Here is a 17301-nt window from a genome sequence, read left to right on the forward strand (position 1 = left end):
TTGACGATGCCAGTTTGAGCGCATGGAGTGTGGAGAGCAGGGGGTCGTCGTCTTGGCGTGGCTCAGGCCGACCTCCAGTCGCCAATTGACATCGTTATGGGTCTTCTATATCTCCCGAAAGAGAGCAGGCCAATGTCGCGAATCCTTGTCATAGAAGTTCCTCTCTTTTCACAATTAGTAGTAAATCTAATGAATACTCTCTTTTGAATAGCTAATAGACCGTTTTTTTGATTTCCCCAGCTCCGCATTTCGGGAGTGTGCCATCGTGTTTTGTTCCTCTCCCGATCCCTCCCCCGCACGCAGCTAGGTGTATGCGTGTGATTCGCGTCACTCTATCGCGACGACGTAACGACAAAGGGCTTCCCTCGCGAGCCGTCGACACTGTCTGAGACGCCAGGGGATTTTGGCCAAAGGATCCCCGTCTTAATCATGGGTAACGAAAGCTCTATTATGGTCGATGATGATGTCCGACCACAAGCACTTGAAAGCCGCACGCTCGAGGCTATAGCCAAGTACATACATGAAAAGAATGCCAGGAAAATAGTCGTCCTGGTAAGTCAATATATGCTTCTTCAGGAAATAAAATAGGACAGGAGCTCTGACGAGACATATATATTTTATAGGTCGGGGCTGGGATCAGCACCGCCGCGGGAATACCGGACTTTCGCTCTCCGGATACTGGACTGTATGCCAATCTTGCTCGCCTTAATCTTCCTACTCCTGAGGCGGTATTCGATATTCAATACTTTCGCACCGATCCACGCCCCTTTTATGCCCTGACGAAGGAGATGCTTCCTGGAAAGTGCAAACCCACAATCACACACTCATTTATCAAGCTCCTTTACAACAAGGGGCGGCTTCTTAAACTGTTCACACAGAACATTGATTGCTTAGAGCGGGAGGCTGGCATACCTAGTGAAATGATCGTTGAGGCCCATGGGACCTTCGCTACGCAGAGCTGCATCGAATGCAAAACGCCGTATCCAGGGGAACTGATGACAAAAGCGATGGAAGCGAATGATGTGCCTCTATGTCCTGAATGCATGAACCTGGTGAAACCAGATGTGGTGTTCTTTGGCGAGGCGCTCCCTTCCAGCTTCTTTCTGAACCGTACACTCCCGGCCGCCGCGGATCTATGCATCGTTATGGGGACAAGCTTGAGTGTGCAACCCTTTTCCAGTCTGCCCAGCTTATGTCGGGAGGGCATCCCTCGTCTTCTCATCAACCTGACTCAAGCTGGCGGTCTTGGATCTCGACCCGACGATGTTTTGCTTCTTGGCGAGTGCGACGATGGAGTGATGAAGCTAGCAGATGCCTTGGGTTGGCGGCAGGAACTGGAGGAACTCTGGGCCACAGTAAATCCGGAAAAGGCGGCGGCCATCGCAAGCAAAGAGCAGAAATCCACCCCGATAACGAGAGACGACCAGCTTCGAGAAGAGGTTGAGAAGTTGACTGAAGAAGTTGAGCATGCGCTAGATATTTCTCAGGCACATGAGGAACGTGTGCGAGCGCAGCTTCAAGAAATGAAGGCCAAGCAGGACCGGGGCGTTGAAGAACCTGAAGACGCACAATCAAGACAGGTGGGCAGTACATCGCCAGGTGAACCTGATGGCATCAAGCACGCGAATAACCCCACGCAGAACGGCGCTATCGCGGCGACCGAGCAGAATGCTGCGGAACAGCAGCCGGAAAGATCGAAGCAAGATCCGTCGCTGTGATCCGCTACTCACCGCGAACCACCCTCTCTACCAACCATTCTCTCCTACTTTTTCCTCTCCCAACAAATTTTTATAATTGGAGCTTACCTGACGCTGCGTGTTGCTTCTCTAGAGGCAGCCATAATGAGTTAACGAGCGTTCTGCTTTTGAATAAAATTTAAACAGGCCGATCCGTGTAGATGTTCGGCTCGACGAAACGACATAAAAGGAAGTTCAATCATTTTCGATTCTCCTTTTCGGGACGGAGTTTTGGAAATGACTGTATGCGGGACGGCCAGATGAATGTCTGGCAACGCATGTGAAGCAGCTATTTTGGCATTAAATATTCGTAGGTAGACAATACTAATGGAACATCTTTGAGTCGATTTTTGTATTGAGTTTTGTAACTGTCAGGGGCAATTTGGGTCTGCCCCCTGGATTACGGTCTGGAGTCTGACGGGAGTGGGCTTTTTTCTTCCAGTGGATTAATCCCTCGTCATAGGCCCTAAGCAAGAACTAAGTTAAGCTGGTGCGGCGGATGAATGGATGGGTCGGTGAAAGTCGTAGATTGGCAGTCATTCCCGGTTCCGATGACAATCATCCAGCGCTGCCAATCGCCAACGGATCGAGAAAATGTCGCGAAGACGGCGATGAACGAGGGGCGACAAGCCAAATCCAGATCCCCAGTCGCCTCTCAGACGAGACGAGGGGAGCCCCACCACGCCCGCTGACCGATAAAGATATTTATAGTTCGCCCAACTGAGTTTGAGCCCGCAGCCGCCAACCCCAAGCCCGCCTCCTGCCCTGAAGTCTTCTTGCTCCCTTGTTCTCAGAATCGCCCAGATAATACGGAGTAGCTGTCGGTCAATTGCACAGTTGCGAGAGATCTCACACACTCTCTCGACATCCGTTGATCTTTTCGCAAGTCATTTCATTTTCCTTGACTGCGGGGTCGTCGCTTTCGCAGTATCAGAAAGATTCAAGAATGACGGTCACCACTCCTCGCCGAAGGCCGTCCCGGAAGGGTGAGCTTGTTCTTGCATGGTCTTCGACTTGTAGCACTTCGTGGGAACGGAAGCGTTGACGTTACATGCAGGATCAATGGCCGATATGCCAAAGGACCTGCTCGAGCAGGTGAAGGAGCTCGAGGAGCTCTTCACAGTCGACCAGGCTCGGTTGAAGAAAATCGTGGACCACTTTGTAAAAGAGCTGGAGAAAGGTAACTGCTCTCTCTTTGGGAGATCTCCTGGAGTTCGGTAGTTGCTAACTTGCATTAAACAGGTCTCAGTGTACAGGGTGGGAACATCGTGCGTCTTCGTCCCTCCCTATTCCTCCTCTCACTTTTTTTTAACTTGTCTCGACCATGACTAACGAAGACCGTCCTCGATTACAGCCTATGAATGTCACTTGGGTTATGGGCTTTCCCACTGGCCATGAACAGGGTACGTTCCTCGCGCTTGATATGGGCGGTACCAACCTCCGTGTCTGCGAGATCTTCCTTTGCGAGAAGAAGGGTGAATTCGACATCACTCAGTCCAAATATCGCATTCCGGAGGAGTTGAAGAGCGGCAATGCCGATGACCTCTGGGAATACATCGCCGATTGTGTTCAGCAGTTCATTGAATACCACCATGAGGAGGAAAATTTGCCGGACCTACCCCTGGGCTTCACCTTCTCCTATCCCGCTACTCAGGAGTATATTGACCACGGTGTGTTACAACGATGGACCAAGGGCTTTGATATTGACGGCGTGGAGGGTGAGGATGTTGTGCCTATGTTAGAAGCGGCCCTTGCAAAGAGGGTATGGTCCCTTAACATACTCCGAAAAAACGGAGAGAATCCCAATACTGCAGGTGTTTGAACGGACGATTGATTAATTTGATTTGTAGGGTCTCCCGATCAAAGTCGCTGCCTTGATCAATGATACCACCGGAACTCTGATCGCCTCTGCTTACACTGATCCTGAGATGAGGATTGGCTGCATCTTCGGAACAGGAGTTAACGCGGCATACATGGAGAATGCGGGATCCATCCCAAAAATCGCTCATTACAACCTTCCCCCTGATATGCCCATCGCCATTAACTGTGAATATGGTGCCTTTGATAACGAGCGTGTGGTACTTCCGTTGACTCAATATGACGTCGTGATTGACCGTGACTCCCCGCGGCCCGGGCAACAGGCCTTCGAAAAGATGACCGCCGGTCTGTATCTTGGCGAAATCTTCCGGCTGGTCCTTCTAGACCTTATTGACAACAAAGGCAATCTCATTTTCGAAGGCCAGGACGTCAGCAGCCTCCGGAAACCGTACTGCCTAGACTCTTCCTTCCTGGCGTACATCGAAGAAGATCCTTTCGAGAACTTGTCTGAAACCAGGGACCTTTTCGAGCGCACTCTTGGAATCAAGGCCACCAAGCCTGAGCTTGAGCTCTGCCGCCGCCTAGCAGAACTTATTGGTACTCGCGCTGCGCGCCTCTCCGCTTGCGGTGTCGCGGCCATTTGCAAAAAGAAGAATATCAAATCTTGCCATGTTGGAGCTGATGGTTCCGTCTTCAACAAATATCCCCATTTCAAGGCCCGCGGAGCCAAGGCACTTCGTGAGATCCTCGACTGGGCTGATGATGAGGAAGATAAAGTCATTATATGCTCTGCCGAGGACGGTTCTGGTGTTGGTGCCGCACTGATCGCAGCGCTGACGCTCGAGAGAGTTAAGCAGGGAAATCTAGCCGGCATTCGAAAGACAGACACGATGAAGAAGCTGCTGTGAATTTTTCCCTCTTTCCTTGTTGCTCGTTTTCTTTTGGTGTCGTTCATACAGCGGATATTATGATATCCCCATACATACAGAGGTTGGATTTGCTTCTTTAATTGGCTGATTTGGTGTTTACTTAGCTTGAAAGGCGCTATTGGCCCTTATAGAGTATTATTTTTCTGAAATATCACAACTATAGATCGCATATACCTCTAATAGAAGTTATGCAGGTATTCATACATTTCCAAGAACTCCTCTTTTTTGTCCAGAAGTCCCCTGGGATGGATCATGCAGCAAAATTTAAATTAACTCAAAACGAGTATCTGGGATGAATCAGGACTTTATAATGTATAGATGTAAGAATTTGCCTAATTTGCGTTGTATCAGAATTTTATATCCTAGCCGTGAATCTCCCACAGCCGGATCTTCCCCTGCTCGTTCGCAACCGCTAGCATATCAGACGTCGGAGAAATTGCAACCGCAGAAATCCTGCCTAACGGTGTGCTTGATGTCGGCCAATTTTTGTAGACAGTGCAAGACGGAAGATGGACTGTACAACCCGTGTTAGCCTTCGTAAACTTCGAGTAAAGGAAAGCGAGGGAAAAGAAAAAAAAAAAAAAAAAAAAAAAAAAAGAGAGAGAAGGATCCAACCCACCAAGCCTGAGAGCATCTTTCTTCCAGCGACTCGCCATGACAAGTAACTGCCCATCATTCGAGAAGACCAAATGGCTCATCGGCGTCGTCAACTGATCCAACGTCCGCGTTGGGTTGGGTGTTTTCGGTACGCCGGATTGTATGTCATCCGGCTCTCCAGCTGCTGTCTTTGACCTTGCCGGCGCTCTCGCTATATTCACCGCTTTCGCAGCCCCAGCAGCCCATGGTCTCCGATCGTATATATTTACGATACCACTAGAGCTCCCAATCGCTACCCACCGATCGCCACCGAGTTGCGGTTTGCCTGACTTTCCTCCCAGGCTTATCACCGTTGTTCCGACGGCGCCTTCGTCGACCCATCTAGCAACAATGCGGTTTTCCCTCCCGTCCCATTCGCTAACCTCTCCATTCTTTCCTACAACGCACAAGCCTTCACCATCGCTCCACCACGCAAAATCTGCCACACCACCGCGACTGTCAATGCGCACTTGGGCGACCCATTGCATGGTGCTCGCGTCAAGGATGGTGATAACACCCCCTCCTTTTCTTGTGCTTCCTATTAGGCCCATCCATCGTCCGCATGGAGACAGCTTGAACTGCTCCATGGATTTCTGCTCTTCTCTGCGATCTGCTGTACCGTTAACCTTTTCAACCTTTCCAGTATCTAAGTCCCAAACGTGGAAATAGCGGCGACGGCCGGAGAAGAAGATACGATTTCCACTTGGAGGCAGGAATGCACTGGTTCGGAGGGGGATACGGCGGACGTGAAGGGAAGTGATGAGAGGATTTGGCGAGCTGGATTGCGGAGATACATGGTGAAGGAAGAGCGTTGACGCAGGGCCGGACGAGAGAAGCAGAGGATAATGTGGGTGAAAAGTAAGAGAGTCGATGGTGGACTGAAATATTATTGTAATGGTTAGCGTTGACCATTGGGCCGCAAAACTCTCAGAAAAAAAAAAAACTCACAGGTTGGTTTCCCGGGACGTCTTTCAGTCGCTGAATTTCTAGTACTTCTTGGCGAAGTTTTCGTCTTGTGTTTGACTTCGTCTGCTCATCTCTCCTTGAGAGGCTGCCCACATTTTGTAGTAATCGCGCCAAAGGCTGCTGCGACATATCTTCTTCTACATCTGTATCCATCTCATCTGCACTGGCACCTGACCCATCGCCTGAACGGTCGGAATCATCTCCGGTTTTTCTTCTTTTTGCGGCTCTGCTTGTAGCCTTGCTTGCCCATTCTGGTGTAGGCTGTAGCCGCTCAAACTGCCTCCGGAGCCTTTTCGCATATTCTTTGCCGCTAACTAGATCTTCAGCCTCTGTCAATCGCAACTTTCGCATACGCTCGTTTGTAGCAAGCGAAACAGTAATGCGCTCATCGTCACTGTCTTCCCATGCAGCTGGGACGGTGTCGGCCTCGAGCAGATCGCCACCGGCTGCCGTGGTCTTTGCGAGAGCTGATGCAGAGGGCGGTTCAATTATGGGCGGCGCCTGGCCTGTGCCTGTATCTAGGACGAATAGCTAGAGCATTGGTTAACATAGTTCAAAGGTTTAAATCTCAAGTGACGAAAACCCGGGGGGGACTGAAAAGTCCGTTGCCATTCACAAATAGAGAAACTCACATCCGCATCGTCCAAACCTGCAAAGTAATCAATCGATTCATTGTCGTCATCATCTGCTGCCCTGTTGGCTTCTCCTTCAGCCTCTGAATCCTCCCGCAGAACCAAGCCTGTCGAGGTCGTCCTATGGTCTTTCAATGCACCACGGAAACCTTCGGAATCCCCAAAGAGCAGCTTTTCAAGCTGCTCTTCCGTCTCGTCTTTTGGTAAGATTTCTTCTTCGCTCGACTCGGACTCATCGTCATCATGAATGGGCCGCAAATATCGGCTTTGGACCTGCGCCTCGGAAGCCATTTTTCAGATAATGGTTTGTCTGTCCGGCGGAGGGAATTCACTCCAGGTAAAACCTGACAAAGAGCCGCAATATTATACGAAGGGCCTCGACTCCGGATTCATCGCTGGTTGTTTACTCCCAAGCTCGTGCTGGCTATGCGCTCAACCCAAATTTTTGTATTATTTTCTGCTAGCCCCGACCGACAAAAGGAAATAAAGTTTAGTGCTAGTCTTGGCTGAGATAACCCAGGGCAAAGGTGGCCCGAGAGAAATCAACAATGGGATGGTATGCATGACGAGGAGTAAAGACATACTGGGAGGAGATGTTACAAAACCCTTGGATCGAGGACAAGAATGTTCTCTATTTCTAGGAGGCTGTCATGGCTGCTAAAGACGACAGGAGAAACAGCCTTAGATTATTATGTTAGATGTAGAGCATGCCACCGCGCATCGAGAAAACATCACCATGTATAGGCACAAGAACTCCAGAGCAGGTTAAAGGAAACCGGGATCGAGGGATATTCAGAAGTAGGGGGAACGGACAGGAGAAAGACATCGCTGGCAAAGTTTAAAGTTATCATCCATGTTACGCTTCCACGCCCAACGCCAAGTGGGTTTGTATCAAAATAGATCAACAAAAGATATCCGGGCAACAAACCCAAGAAACGGTGCTGCTTCTCAAGGATGCTTCTCACAGAATTTAAGATAGTAAAACGGGCAGCGCTATGACCGTTGGCGAGACAGACTGCCGTGGCCTGGCCTATTAGTACCAAGCGACTGTTTCGCCACGGCCTCGTCGTCAGAGAATATCACAGGTTCTTCTTCATCAGACTCCTCGTCATCGTCTAACCCTGCGAGCAAGGCACTTTGATGATGCCGGTCTTCGTCGATAGAGGTAGTGTCAAAGCTGTGCGAGTCAACCTCGCGACCCCGATCCTCCGGGATAGCTCTCTTGATGAATATATCGATAATGTAGTACTGGACGGCATTCATGATCACCGGGAACAAGAGCATCACAAAAATGATTTGGACAGCGGTATTGCCTTCCGTCCATCTCAACGCCCAGTCTCCCAGTTCCACAATAAATGGCAGCATGTGTATAATGACCACGACGCATGTTTTCATGCCCACTAAACCGAAGAAGTATATTACCGACTGCTTAAGCCACCATATGGCATTAGGAGGGTCACCGTAGTTGCCAGACTCAATAGACTCGGGAGGGTTTGCAAGAGGAGTGTATAAGGCGGCACGATTGAGGACACGGAGTATGAGAATAAGAACAGGAATACCAAGGGTAGTCTAAGGCAAAAAGTTAGATAGTCGGTTTAGTTTGCATTGTTCTGGTGTTCAGAATAAAACTGGTAAAGGGGATGCCTTTCACCGTCAGGGGATCACTCACGTCGATTCCTAGGTTCAAAAGGTAATACGTGCAGGGGTTTGGTTCGTACGCAGCAGTCACTGGTATCTGGCCCGCTGAAAACATGGAGGCCAGCAGGTTTGCCAGATGAAGCAGAGCCGACCCGACGACCTGCTTGGATACATCAAAGGCCCAGACCTTCACCGGTCTCTGTGGCCTTTCCTTCCATCTCTTGTAAACCAATACTAGAATAGCCAAAGCTCCCAAGGCAGCTTGAACAAACAGAGAAAACGGTCCCAATAGTTCGCATTTACCGTTATTCTCACCTTCGCTCGACGCCCAGGTGGATGCCGCCGGCGGCGACGTCATGGTGATGCTGGATGAAGCTATAGCGGTCGTAGCGACCCTGCTGGCAAGGCTGGTTGCAAAGCTAGCCGCGGGACCAGCAGCTGTGGTCATTTTAGGCCATGCAGGGGCTGAAAGCTCGAGGATCGGGTCTTGTAGATGTCTGTGTCCTAGCCTGGCTTTGCTTGAGGCTGCTAAACAAAGAGCGGCAAGCCACTCAGTTCATAGTCAGGGGAGATGATCGCCGTTTGCCCGCTGCTAGATTTGGCAGAGGTCAATATAGATGCCCATAATTGTCCTAGGGCTTTGAGCTTGAGGACGACGATGTCAGCGGAGGGAGAGAGTCAGTCACCTCTCTGGGAGGCGGGAAGGGGTGCGGTGAGAGCGGTTCATGGCCTGGCCCGCCGCGCCTCAAAGCTTGGTATTGCGTTGAATTCAGTACCGCCGCGTACCGTAACATTGATACCAGAGTTACAAGGTCGTTTCACATGTTTCGAATTATGTAATTCCGAGAGGCTTCGGTGGTGACGTTTGAGCGCGTTCGGCCAGGACACGGGCACCGGCAGTTTGCGGAAGAGCGATGAAGGAACATGAGCCCAACGCGTGGGAGACTCTGGTCGCGCTACTCGTCGCTGGGTTGGCATCAACGCTCGCTGGTGGACGAAAACCGTCTCGCACTCTACGCTTGCACCAGAGGCAGAAATCTGATACCCGAGAGAAACGGGGACATACTCGGGAGTCCCAAGGCTCCACTGGCTGCTCTATGTATTGATCCTTCGAGTTTATGCAGCCAGGAATGCTGGCCAGACATCCATCACGAACGAGCCGACCCGGCGCTGCTCCCTGAGCCTCCGCCTTCGATTCAGACCTTCATGAAATACAACACACTTTCTCTGCCTTTGCCCCAATTTTCCCTTTGGGTGGGATCCAATTTCGATCCTCTTCGGTCTTGCGAGGTGGATCTGGCGGTAAATCAAACGGGGGCGCAGGACTGAATCACTCCAAAAGGACCCGACTTGCTCCTATGACCATTACAGCTTCCTTTACTCCGTAGAAACGGGCTCTTTCTACATATGTTTGGGGCTTTGACCACCCATCCGCTGCTACGCTTCAGGGCTGGCTCTATACGGTGAAGTAACGGATCAAAAATTACGCGCTGCACCCTGAGGCAGAAAATGGGAATTCCTAATCTGCTGTGTTATCACCCCGAACTCATTCGTCTCGAAATCCATTTTGCATGCGCCATAAATTAACTAGAACCACTCAGGTAAAGCCAGGAACTGGGGGCCCTATCATCCGGAGAGTGATGGACCATTCACACCAGAAGCAAAACTCCAATAGCCGTAGAGACCAGGTAGCGCTAGGTAACTCCGAAAGCGAACTTTTGCGACCGTTAGACAGGTGGTGACGGGTTGGGGGGAAAAAAAGAAAAGGGCTCTAGCTGAAGGAATAAAAAAGACTGTAATGCAGGTTTATTCAATGCCGTGCTGCTGCTTTAGCTTTTCAAGATTCTCTTGTCGTGCTGCAAGGTCTTCTTTCGACTTTGCCATCTTTTCAGGCTGATGGTACAGGACTATACGAATCCGGACGGAGGTCAGATATGTTCACAACAGACAAACACCAAGTCCAAGAAACCGGCAACTGACCAACAAGGTATCGGTTCTGGAAATTGAACCCGTTCAATTTGTCGCAGGCCTGCTTGGCATCATGAACGTCCTCATATACCACAAATGCCGTGCCTTTTGAGTTCGCGGCAATGCCCTGGCGGATTTGTCTGCCAGATATCGTTAGTTTTAAATGTGCGAGGGCGGTTGGGAGATGCAACGCGGCATACCGGATAGGGCCGAACTTCCCAAAAAGATCAAATAGGTCGTCTGCGGTAACGTTGTAGCTAATAGAACGACAAGTTGATTAGCAACCAGCGGCATAGGACTCGGGTAACGATGGGAGACGCGGAAACGAGGCGTTGGAGTGATCGCCACCGCGTACCTAAGGTTCTTGACGAAGAGGATCCTAAGCAGCGTCAAGATTAGCATCGCACCAAGCACTGTGGGGGCTGCAAGTGAAGGGATAGGCCGGGATAGCGGGGTGGCAGGGCCTTAGGAGCAAGAGCCGAAGAGAGGGTGCTGGGGCAAAGGGCATACCTGTTGGCTTCCGGGGCGAGTTTGGTGCTACGGCTCATAGCTCTGTAGTCTGAGGTGCAGAGGTTGGCTTGTTTCAAATACCGCGCGTATAAGAACTTCGAGAAGATGGAAGACGAGATCGAGGGACCGCCACGGGATCTGCTTGATGCAAGGAGAATGTCCACTGCTGCCTCTTAGCGCCCACGTGACCGGACTCTTATTTTGGACTGCCCTGGTCCAAGCACGAGACTTACCGCAATCTGAGCGCAACGAAACAGCCTCAGGTAGTGATAGTGAGTGATGGAAGCAGGAAAGTTGGAGGGAGGATGATGGTGGGGGGAGAGGGGGGAAGAGAGAGAGAGAGAGAGAGAGAGAAGAGAGAGCAAGCGGGATTGTTCACGTCCAGGCCTTTGTGTATAGGCAGCCCGCGCCGAGCTGCCATGTTTTGATTGGCACGATCAATGCAGCCACAGCAAGCACCATCTTCTAGAGCAGATTTTCAAGGGTGCCTTTCCACGGCCGGGATGACGTCCAGTGGCCGATATAACTACATAGTCCGGAAGACAGGTGACGAAAGTAGATTTCATCCGCTCACACTTCCCAGAACAAGCATTATGGATGCTAGAGGCGTGTCCAAGCATGTTCTCTATCCCATAACCTCTTTGAAACACCCTCTGCAGGCCTCGATGATATGTGTCTCTTGAGGTGCGGGATAAAATTAGGAGCTGTGTGCCTTGTAAAACCGGGGGAGGAGAAGGCCATGCGGTCTTAACGCGCAGCTTCAGTACGAAGGCTGAAGAATCGTCATTGTTTTCGGCTCCAGACTTCTAGCTCTTATGTTTGCTCCTCAATTCCCTTTCAGCTTCGTGAAGCTAGCACCCCCGACCATCCATTGACGGTGTCTGTTGATGCTCCCGCTGCCCGTCACTGCGCTGGCCCGTCTTCATGTGGTGATGTATTGGCAAAACCGTATTATTACCGCACCTGCCCACGGATTAGTAACCTGATTCGTTCTCCCAATACCAGAACAGCGAACGGGAGGCCTTTTGTAGAGGTCCCTTCATCGTCGTTCGGTCTTCCTCTCCATAATAATCACCAAGACAGTTGGTTGTGATCCCAATCCCTGGTTGTTGCTCTCGCTTCTGCCGCAAGTACCGAGTCCATCAAGTGTATAGCCCCGAGAACGCGTTGCCTTGTGTGCATGGTGGTTACCGCTCGACTCCGCACCACAGCGGCTCGCCCTGCACAACTGAGCAAGCGACAGTCCTCCTTCGCCTTCTTCATCGTCGGCCGTCTGAACCATCAACCCTTCCCGAAAGACTCCCTTCTCTACCATCCGCTTACATCCACGTCCGTTGCTCGCCCCTCTTGATCAGGGATGACTTGCCGCGTCCCTACCACCGCCTCAAGATAGCGAAGTTCGCGCTCCATACGTTCTGTTTCCCCACCTTTCCTCGAGAACTCGAACAGAATCTTCGCCTCCGCCTTCCTCCATTTCCTTCGAAACGCATAGCCATCCTTTGCCATGGCCGCCTCTATGTCGTTTCGCAGGCCCTCCAATAGCCGACCTCCTCAGTACCGTACTCCTTCCCCGCCGAGATACGCTGTCGAGCCTCTCTCCCCCCACGCATCCGCCGCCAGCTATCGCCCGCCGTGGGATATCGGTGCGAGCGGCTCTGAAAAAGTGCCAACGCCTTTGCAACATTGCCAGCCACAAGCAGCGAATAACTTTGACGCCTCTCGGGGGAACAACAGCCATCCAGACCCCCCTGCTGAGACCAAATCTCTCGGCAGATTGGGGCATTCAAGAACCGGCTCGAATATCGACACGCTAGCCACCATTGCTCTCGCCACGAGGGCTAGATTTGGACCGCTGACCTACAGTTCTGCTCCCGACAATGATGCCTCCACCATATCTTTTGCGCCCGTCGACAATGAGTCAAGAGAGAGACCTCCGAAACGAGCAAGGTCGGAGCGGTCACCATCGCCAGCCTGGCAAACATTTGGTGCTAGGCCCGCGACCAGCCATACTTCGTCCTTTGATAGCATGAAGACTGACGCAGAGCTCCTCCTAAACTTCGCAAGGCCGGCTAACTTCCCCCCACGACAGCCGATCCAACCGGCCCCTCGATTCCACAACAGTGGGCCGGAGGCTAGCAACATGGAGTCGAAGTGGAATATACCACCCCCCAACGTTCCCGACGAGTCGTTCAATATCTCAAGCAACAAAGTCTCTGCAGCATTTTTCGGTGGCTCGGGTGCCTTGGCTCGAGTCCGATCCCGGTCCGATGGCGCGGCGGCCCTTTCCCGACCTACGATTAACGGATACAACTCTGGGCCTCCCAAAGGGCCACCGCCGATGGGTCCGGTTCTGGAAGATGAGTCAAACGGCCCGGAAGAGCAAGGAGAGCGAGCTACTGTGACTGTTGAAGAGAAGGCCGAATCACGTCCACCAAAACGGGGCCCGAAGTCCAAAGGTCGCCGTCGCCAGTCAGACACTGCCGTGAAAAGCGAAGACGCTGACAGTGACTCGTCAAACCAAACAAATTGTGCTGCATGCAGTTTAGTCCGAGTGCCTATGAACAATGGCGATGATGCCGAAGTTACTTGGGTCAACTGTGACGGCTGTAATAGGTGGTTCCACATTGTTTGTGCCGGATTCAAAAACGACCGTGAAATTCGGACCGTGGATAAGTTCATATGCAAAGAATGCCGACCGGTACATGGGCCGACAACTTTTGTGCGCAAGTCTTCGCGACCAAAAACATCTATTGACTACGCTGGGTTGAATCAAGGTTTCGTAAAGCCGTCAACAGAAGCCCCAGATCACCATTATATTCAGCCCATTAAAGCGGGGAAGATGACATTTTTGCCTGATCATTTCGCTCGCCTCCCTGCGGAATTCGTGACTGCAGAATATTTCGAACATGGTATAGGGATGCCAGAGCCTGTCGTTATTCCCGCTCATCTAAATCCTCGTACTCCTGCCTCTGCACTTGGCTTGGAAAATTACTGTCCACAGTTCAAAGAAGCGTCAAGTCAAGAAGAATTCGATGCCATTATCGATAGTCTTCCCAACGACGACGATAGTGAAGAAGTGATCGATTGTTGCCAGGATCTTCTCGATATGGTCATCCCAAATAACCTCACGGTTCGAACGGTGGGTGAACTTTACGGCCTGGATGAGCGAGTAGAGGTTATCGATGTCAAATCTCAGCAGGGTGAAGATAAGAGATGGAACATGCGAAAATGGGTGGACTATTACTATGACAGCAGCGCATCGAAGACTGTCAGAAACGTTATCAGCCTTGAGGTGTCGCAGAGTCCCCTCGGAAAACTAATCCGTCGCCCCAAGATAGTTCGTGACCTGGATCTACAAGATGCGGTTTGGCCCAATGAACTGAAAGAAATTGGCGACTACCCGAAAGTGCAGTTCTACTGTTTAATGTCCGTGGCAGATTGTTACACCGACTTCCACGTGGACTTTGGGGGATCGTCCGTGTACTATCATATCATTAAGGGGAAGAAAACGTTTTTCTTTATCCCTCCCAAGGAAAAGCATCTAAAAAAATATGAGGAATGGTGCAATTCTACCGCACAAGATACCACCTTTCTTGCAGACCAGACCAAAGAATGCTATCGGGTTGACTTGTCAGAAGGTGATACCATGCTTATCCCATCTGGTTGGATCCATGCGGTATGGACGCCGGAAGATAGTCTCGTCATCGGTGGTAACTTTCTCACCAGAATGAACTATGGAATGCAAATCAAGATTGCGCAGATCGAAAAGGATACGAAAGTTCCAAGAAAGTTCCGGTACCCTTTCTTCCAGAAGATTATGTGGTACACCGCGTTTAAGTATCTCGACGAAGACCCCGTTCCTCAAAGCGTACTGGATTCTTTTGCTAGGGATGAAAACTACCGATTTTATCGCGAATATCCCCTCTATTACCAATTTGGAGAATACGCAAGTAAAGCAGAAAGAGGCTCAGATTATTACAACTCCCGTTTTTATTCGCAAGCGGAACTCGACGGTCTCCCGGACCTCGCCAAATATTTATTGAGAACTGCTCTAATTGCAGGTGGATATATGGTGGATGGCGTAACGAAGGAAACAAGAAATGCCGTGAGTCGGTCCATCCCAAAAGGCCAAGGCGATCCTATCGAGACGGTCGTAAAATTTGGAATATGGGTTGCATGGAAGAGGGGTAATGAGCCTGCTGCTCAGTGGACTCGCCCAGGAGCAATATCTCTTGATGCGAAGGTCGATATTTCTGATAAAAGACGAACGGCACGTCCGACTAGGCGTTCGGAAAGGAATGCCAGCAATGGTACCCGCCGAGCTAGCATGGCTTCAGAAACATCCAAGCCGATGCAGGGTCAGAATCTGGACGATAGAGTATCAATCGCCCCATCCACATCCACTTCGAATAAAGGCAGTCCGACTCCGGCAAAACGAAAAGTGTCGTTCCCGGACATCAAACTCGAGCAGGACAGTATGCCAAAACCGGTCTCCAAGGGTACTAACCTTGGTCCAAAAAGAGTGGCCTGTGACGCATGTCGAAAGCGCCGTATTCGTTGTCGCCATAAAGCTGAATATAACGGCGATGTGGTTTCGGGCAACCAACATATAAGTTTCCAATCAAACGGCGAACAGGTTCGAAGAGCCTCGGAGGTTCTTCTGAATAGTACTATCAACACATCAACTGACGAGGATATGTCGATTAACTATGCGGAGTTGGCCCAGGGTAGCGCTTCTGGTCCGGTGCCACAAGAGATGACCCTTAATTATTCAGCTGGGGCCAGTGGAAACAGCCCAAACTCCTCAAATTCTGCTAAAAAAGGGAGAAACAAGGCTTGTGATGAGTGCAGAAAGAGCAAGGTTTTTATTCCCTATCATTATCCCAAAATTTACCTCAGTACCATTCTAACATTTGTTAGCGCCGTTGCATCCATGATGAATCCGGAAAGGTGGATCCTGTTAAAGCCCAAGAACGAGCAAAACCGCGAACCGGAATTACAAAGCGTCCACGTTCCAGCGATGGTTACTCGTCAGTATCCAAAAGGTCCAGACTCAGCCAGAGTATACACGAGCGCCCAGAGAAAGGTGAAGAATTCGGCGCTGTGCCTATGGTGGCTTCTCACCTGAATCCGGAGCGAATAGATAACCCAGCTGACCACATACATCCGAGACACGAGTTGAGCAACGCGTCAGAACCGGCGACAAATGGAAAGGCTCAGGATAAAGGGTTGTATGCATCTCCAGCTGTGAACACTGAACTAGATGGGCCTTCTCGTCCTGAAGGCGAGCTAAGACCTGCTCCACCTACCGACAGCCTTGTGTCGCCACCAACGTCCCTTCTTGATGGCCGTGACGAGATCGTCAACAATCCAGAGCAAACCTTGCCTATTGTGAATGATAACGCTAAGGAATATCCAGTTGATGTTAACACTCCGGCTTCGACGTCGCCCAAAACACCCCACCCAACGGTACGGGAAATTTCTCCTCCACGCCGAGAAGAGTATGAAAGCCTGAAAGTTGCTGTACCAGATTCAGCGAAAGATCAAGTCATTTCAACGCCAGTGATTACTTCAAAACCCACAAAGCCATCTTCTCGACCGTCCTCCTCACATAAATCGAAGCAATTCATGGCCAAGGAAGTCAAACAAGCCCATCCTGCAGCTGAGAGAAAGGGATCTCCGAGCCATATGCGGCACAATGCAAGCCCTACATCCCCGCAAAATCAGTTTAGACCGGGCAAACGTGATCGTGTCAGTTTCGCCGAGATTAACGCAGACGAGGAGAGTCTAAAGCTAATCAAAGAATTACAAGAACAAGAGTTCGGACTCCGTAAACGGTCGACGAGGGCCTAAATTTCGATATTTTTCCTTCTGACCCCTTTCGCCTCTTTTATCGGTTGCCATATTTAAAGCGTGTTTCAGGGGATATTTGCACGGGACATTTCAGTTTAATGTTGATTTCACGGAGTACCAGGTTTTTTTTTCCGATCGTTTCTTCCTCTCTTTCCCTTTTCCTTCATGTACGAAGTACTTACTTTCTTATTTCTTTTAAAGGTTGAGGCGACATAATTATGGGCGGTATTCTTGTTTCTTCATCAAGGCTGGAATTGTGTCATCGAACCAGCTTGTGTTTTCCTGTTTTGCGGTATTTCGACAAAGCGCATTTTTAATATTCGGGCGTTTGGGCTTCGCAGGTTTACCATGGTTGAGGCCTGGGCGCTCTTAATTCGGGTCTGAGATTATCTGGCAGTCTTTTGAGTTTTCTTTGCGTTGTATCACCTCGCGAGTCCTGGGAGACCTAGTAGGAAAGATCGTTCTCTACTGCTCCTAGTTTTCCTTTTCTTTTTCTTATATCTTTATTCTCTGTCTTTCGACAGTTGAAGCCTACCCGACAAGCATGTCTTAACATCTGTCCTCTATTGTCAAATCAGAGAACTGTGTAGCTCCTGTTAGCGAATAATCAGTCTT

At 50.4% G+C, this 17301-nt stretch overlaps 6 protein-coding genes across 6 annotated transcripts; 3 read left to right on the top strand and 3 right to left on the bottom strand.

Annotated features, from left to right (window-relative positions):
- The first annotated feature begins 213 nt into the window (after positions 1–213).
- HST2 (Sir2 histone deacetylase Hst2) lies at positions 214–2070 on the top strand. The gene is made up of 2 exons (XM_003066084.2): positions 214–552; positions 624–2070. Exons 1-2 carry the CDS (start codon positions 430–432, stop codon positions 1716–1718), a joined length of 1218 nt encoding a protein of 405 aa, XP_003066130.1. The 5' UTR covers positions 214–429; the 3' UTR covers positions 1719–2070.
- Positions 2071–2530: 460 nt separating this feature from the next.
- HXK1 (hexokinase A) lies at positions 2531–4660 on the top strand. The gene is made up of 5 exons (XM_003066085.2): positions 2531–2722; positions 2794–2916; positions 2979–3004; positions 3091–3498; positions 3587–4660. The coding sequence occupies exons 1-5, from the start codon at positions 2683–2685 to the stop codon at positions 4460–4462; spliced, it is 1473 nt and encodes a 490-aa protein (XP_003066131.2). The 5' UTR covers positions 2531–2682; the 3' UTR covers positions 4463–4660.
- A 110-nt stretch (positions 4661–4770) lies between these two features.
- Positions 4771–7122, bottom strand: D8B26_002154 (uncharacterized protein). Its single transcript, XM_003066086.2, has 4 exons — positions 6718–7122; positions 6068–6616; positions 5103–5997; positions 4771–4997 (listed from the first exon to the last, which is right to left on the bottom strand). The coding sequence occupies exons 1-4, from the start codon at positions 7006–7008 to the stop codon at positions 4846–4848; spliced, it is 1887 nt and encodes a 628-aa protein (XP_003066132.2). The 5' UTR covers positions 7009–7122; the 3' UTR covers positions 4771–4845.
- A 232-nt stretch (positions 7123–7354) lies between these two features.
- Positions 7355–9063, bottom strand: D8B26_002155 (uncharacterized protein). The gene is made up of 2 exons (XM_003066087.2): positions 8387–9063; positions 7355–8286 (listed from the first exon to the last, which is right to left on the bottom strand). Exons 1-2 carry the CDS (start codon positions 8801–8803, stop codon positions 7711–7713), a joined length of 993 nt encoding a protein of 330 aa, XP_003066133.1. The 5' UTR covers positions 8804–9063; the 3' UTR covers positions 7355–7710.
- Positions 9064–10161: 1098 nt separating this feature from the next.
- On the bottom strand, positions 10162–10871 carry D8B26_002156 (uncharacterized protein; the record flags this gene model as incomplete). Its single annotated transcript, XM_066123740.1, has 5 exons — positions 10162–10262; positions 10336–10463; positions 10524–10580; positions 10679–10702; positions 10834–10871. The coding sequence occupies 5 exons, from the start codon at positions 10869–10871 to the stop codon at positions 10162–10164; spliced, it is 348 nt and encodes a 115-aa protein (XP_065979815.1).
- A 1466-nt stretch (positions 10872–12337) lies between these two features.
- On the top strand, positions 12338–17224 carry JHD1 (JmjC domain-containing histone demethylation protein 1; the record flags this gene model as incomplete). Its single annotated transcript, XM_066123741.1, has 3 exons — positions 12338–15694; positions 15754–16807; positions 16888–17224. 2 exons carry the CDS (start codon positions 12338–12340, stop codon positions 16684–16686), a joined length of 4290 nt encoding a protein of 1429 aa, XP_065979816.1. The 3' UTR covers positions 16687–16807; positions 16888–17224.
- Between the last annotated feature and the right edge of the window lie 77 nt (positions 17225–17301).

Source organism: Coccidioides posadasii, chromosome 1, assembly GCF_018416015.2.
Source record: "Coccidioides posadasii str. Silveira chromosome 1, complete sequence".
In the NCBI taxonomy this organism is placed as follows: Eukaryota; Fungi; Ascomycota; class Eurotiomycetes; order Onygenales; family Onygenaceae; genus Coccidioides; species Coccidioides posadasii.

Excerpts from the sequence above, each read along its gene's own strand:
- D8B26_002154 (XM_003066086.2), bottom strand. The coding sequence starts at position 7,008 with ATGGCTTCCGAGGCGCAGGTCCAAAGCCGATATTTGCGGCCCATTCAT. Across the intron at positions 5,998-6,067 it reads ACGTCCCGGGAAACCAACCT|TCCACCATCGACTCTCTTAC; the intron begins GTGAGTTTTTTT and ends ATAATATTTCAG. Across the intron at positions 4,998-5,102 it reads GAAAGATGCTCTCAGGCTTG|TCCATCTTCCGTCTTGCACT; the intron begins GTGGGTTGGATC and ends CGGGTTGTACAG.
- HST2 (XM_003066084.2), top strand. The coding sequence starts at position 430 with ATGGGTAACGAAAGCTCTATTATGGTCGATGATGATGTCCGACCACAA. Across the intron at positions 553-623 it reads CCAGGAAAATAGTCGTCCTG|GTCGGGGCTGGGATCAGCAC; the intron begins GTAAGTCAATAT and ends TATATTTTATAG.
- D8B26_002155 (XM_003066087.2), bottom strand. The coding sequence starts at position 8,803 with ATGACCACAGCTGCTGGTCCCGCGGCTAGCTTTGCAACCAGCCTTGCC. Across the intron at positions 8,287-8,386 it reads TTTTGAACCTAGGAATCGAC|ACTACCCTTGGTATTCCTGT; the intron begins GTGAGTGATCCC and ends TTTTTGCCTTAG.
- HXK1 (XM_003066085.2), top strand. The coding sequence starts at position 2,683 with ATGACGGTCACCACTCCTCGCCGAAGGCCGTCCCGGAAGG. Across the intron at positions 2,917-2,978 it reads TGTAAAAGAGCTGGAGAAAG|GTCTCAGTGTACAGGGTGGG; the intron begins GTAACTGCTCTC and ends TGCATTAAACAG. Across the intron at positions 3,499-3,586 it reads AAGCGGCCCTTGCAAAGAGG|GGTCTCCCGATCAAAGTCGC; the intron begins GTATGGTCCCTT and ends TTTGATTTGTAG.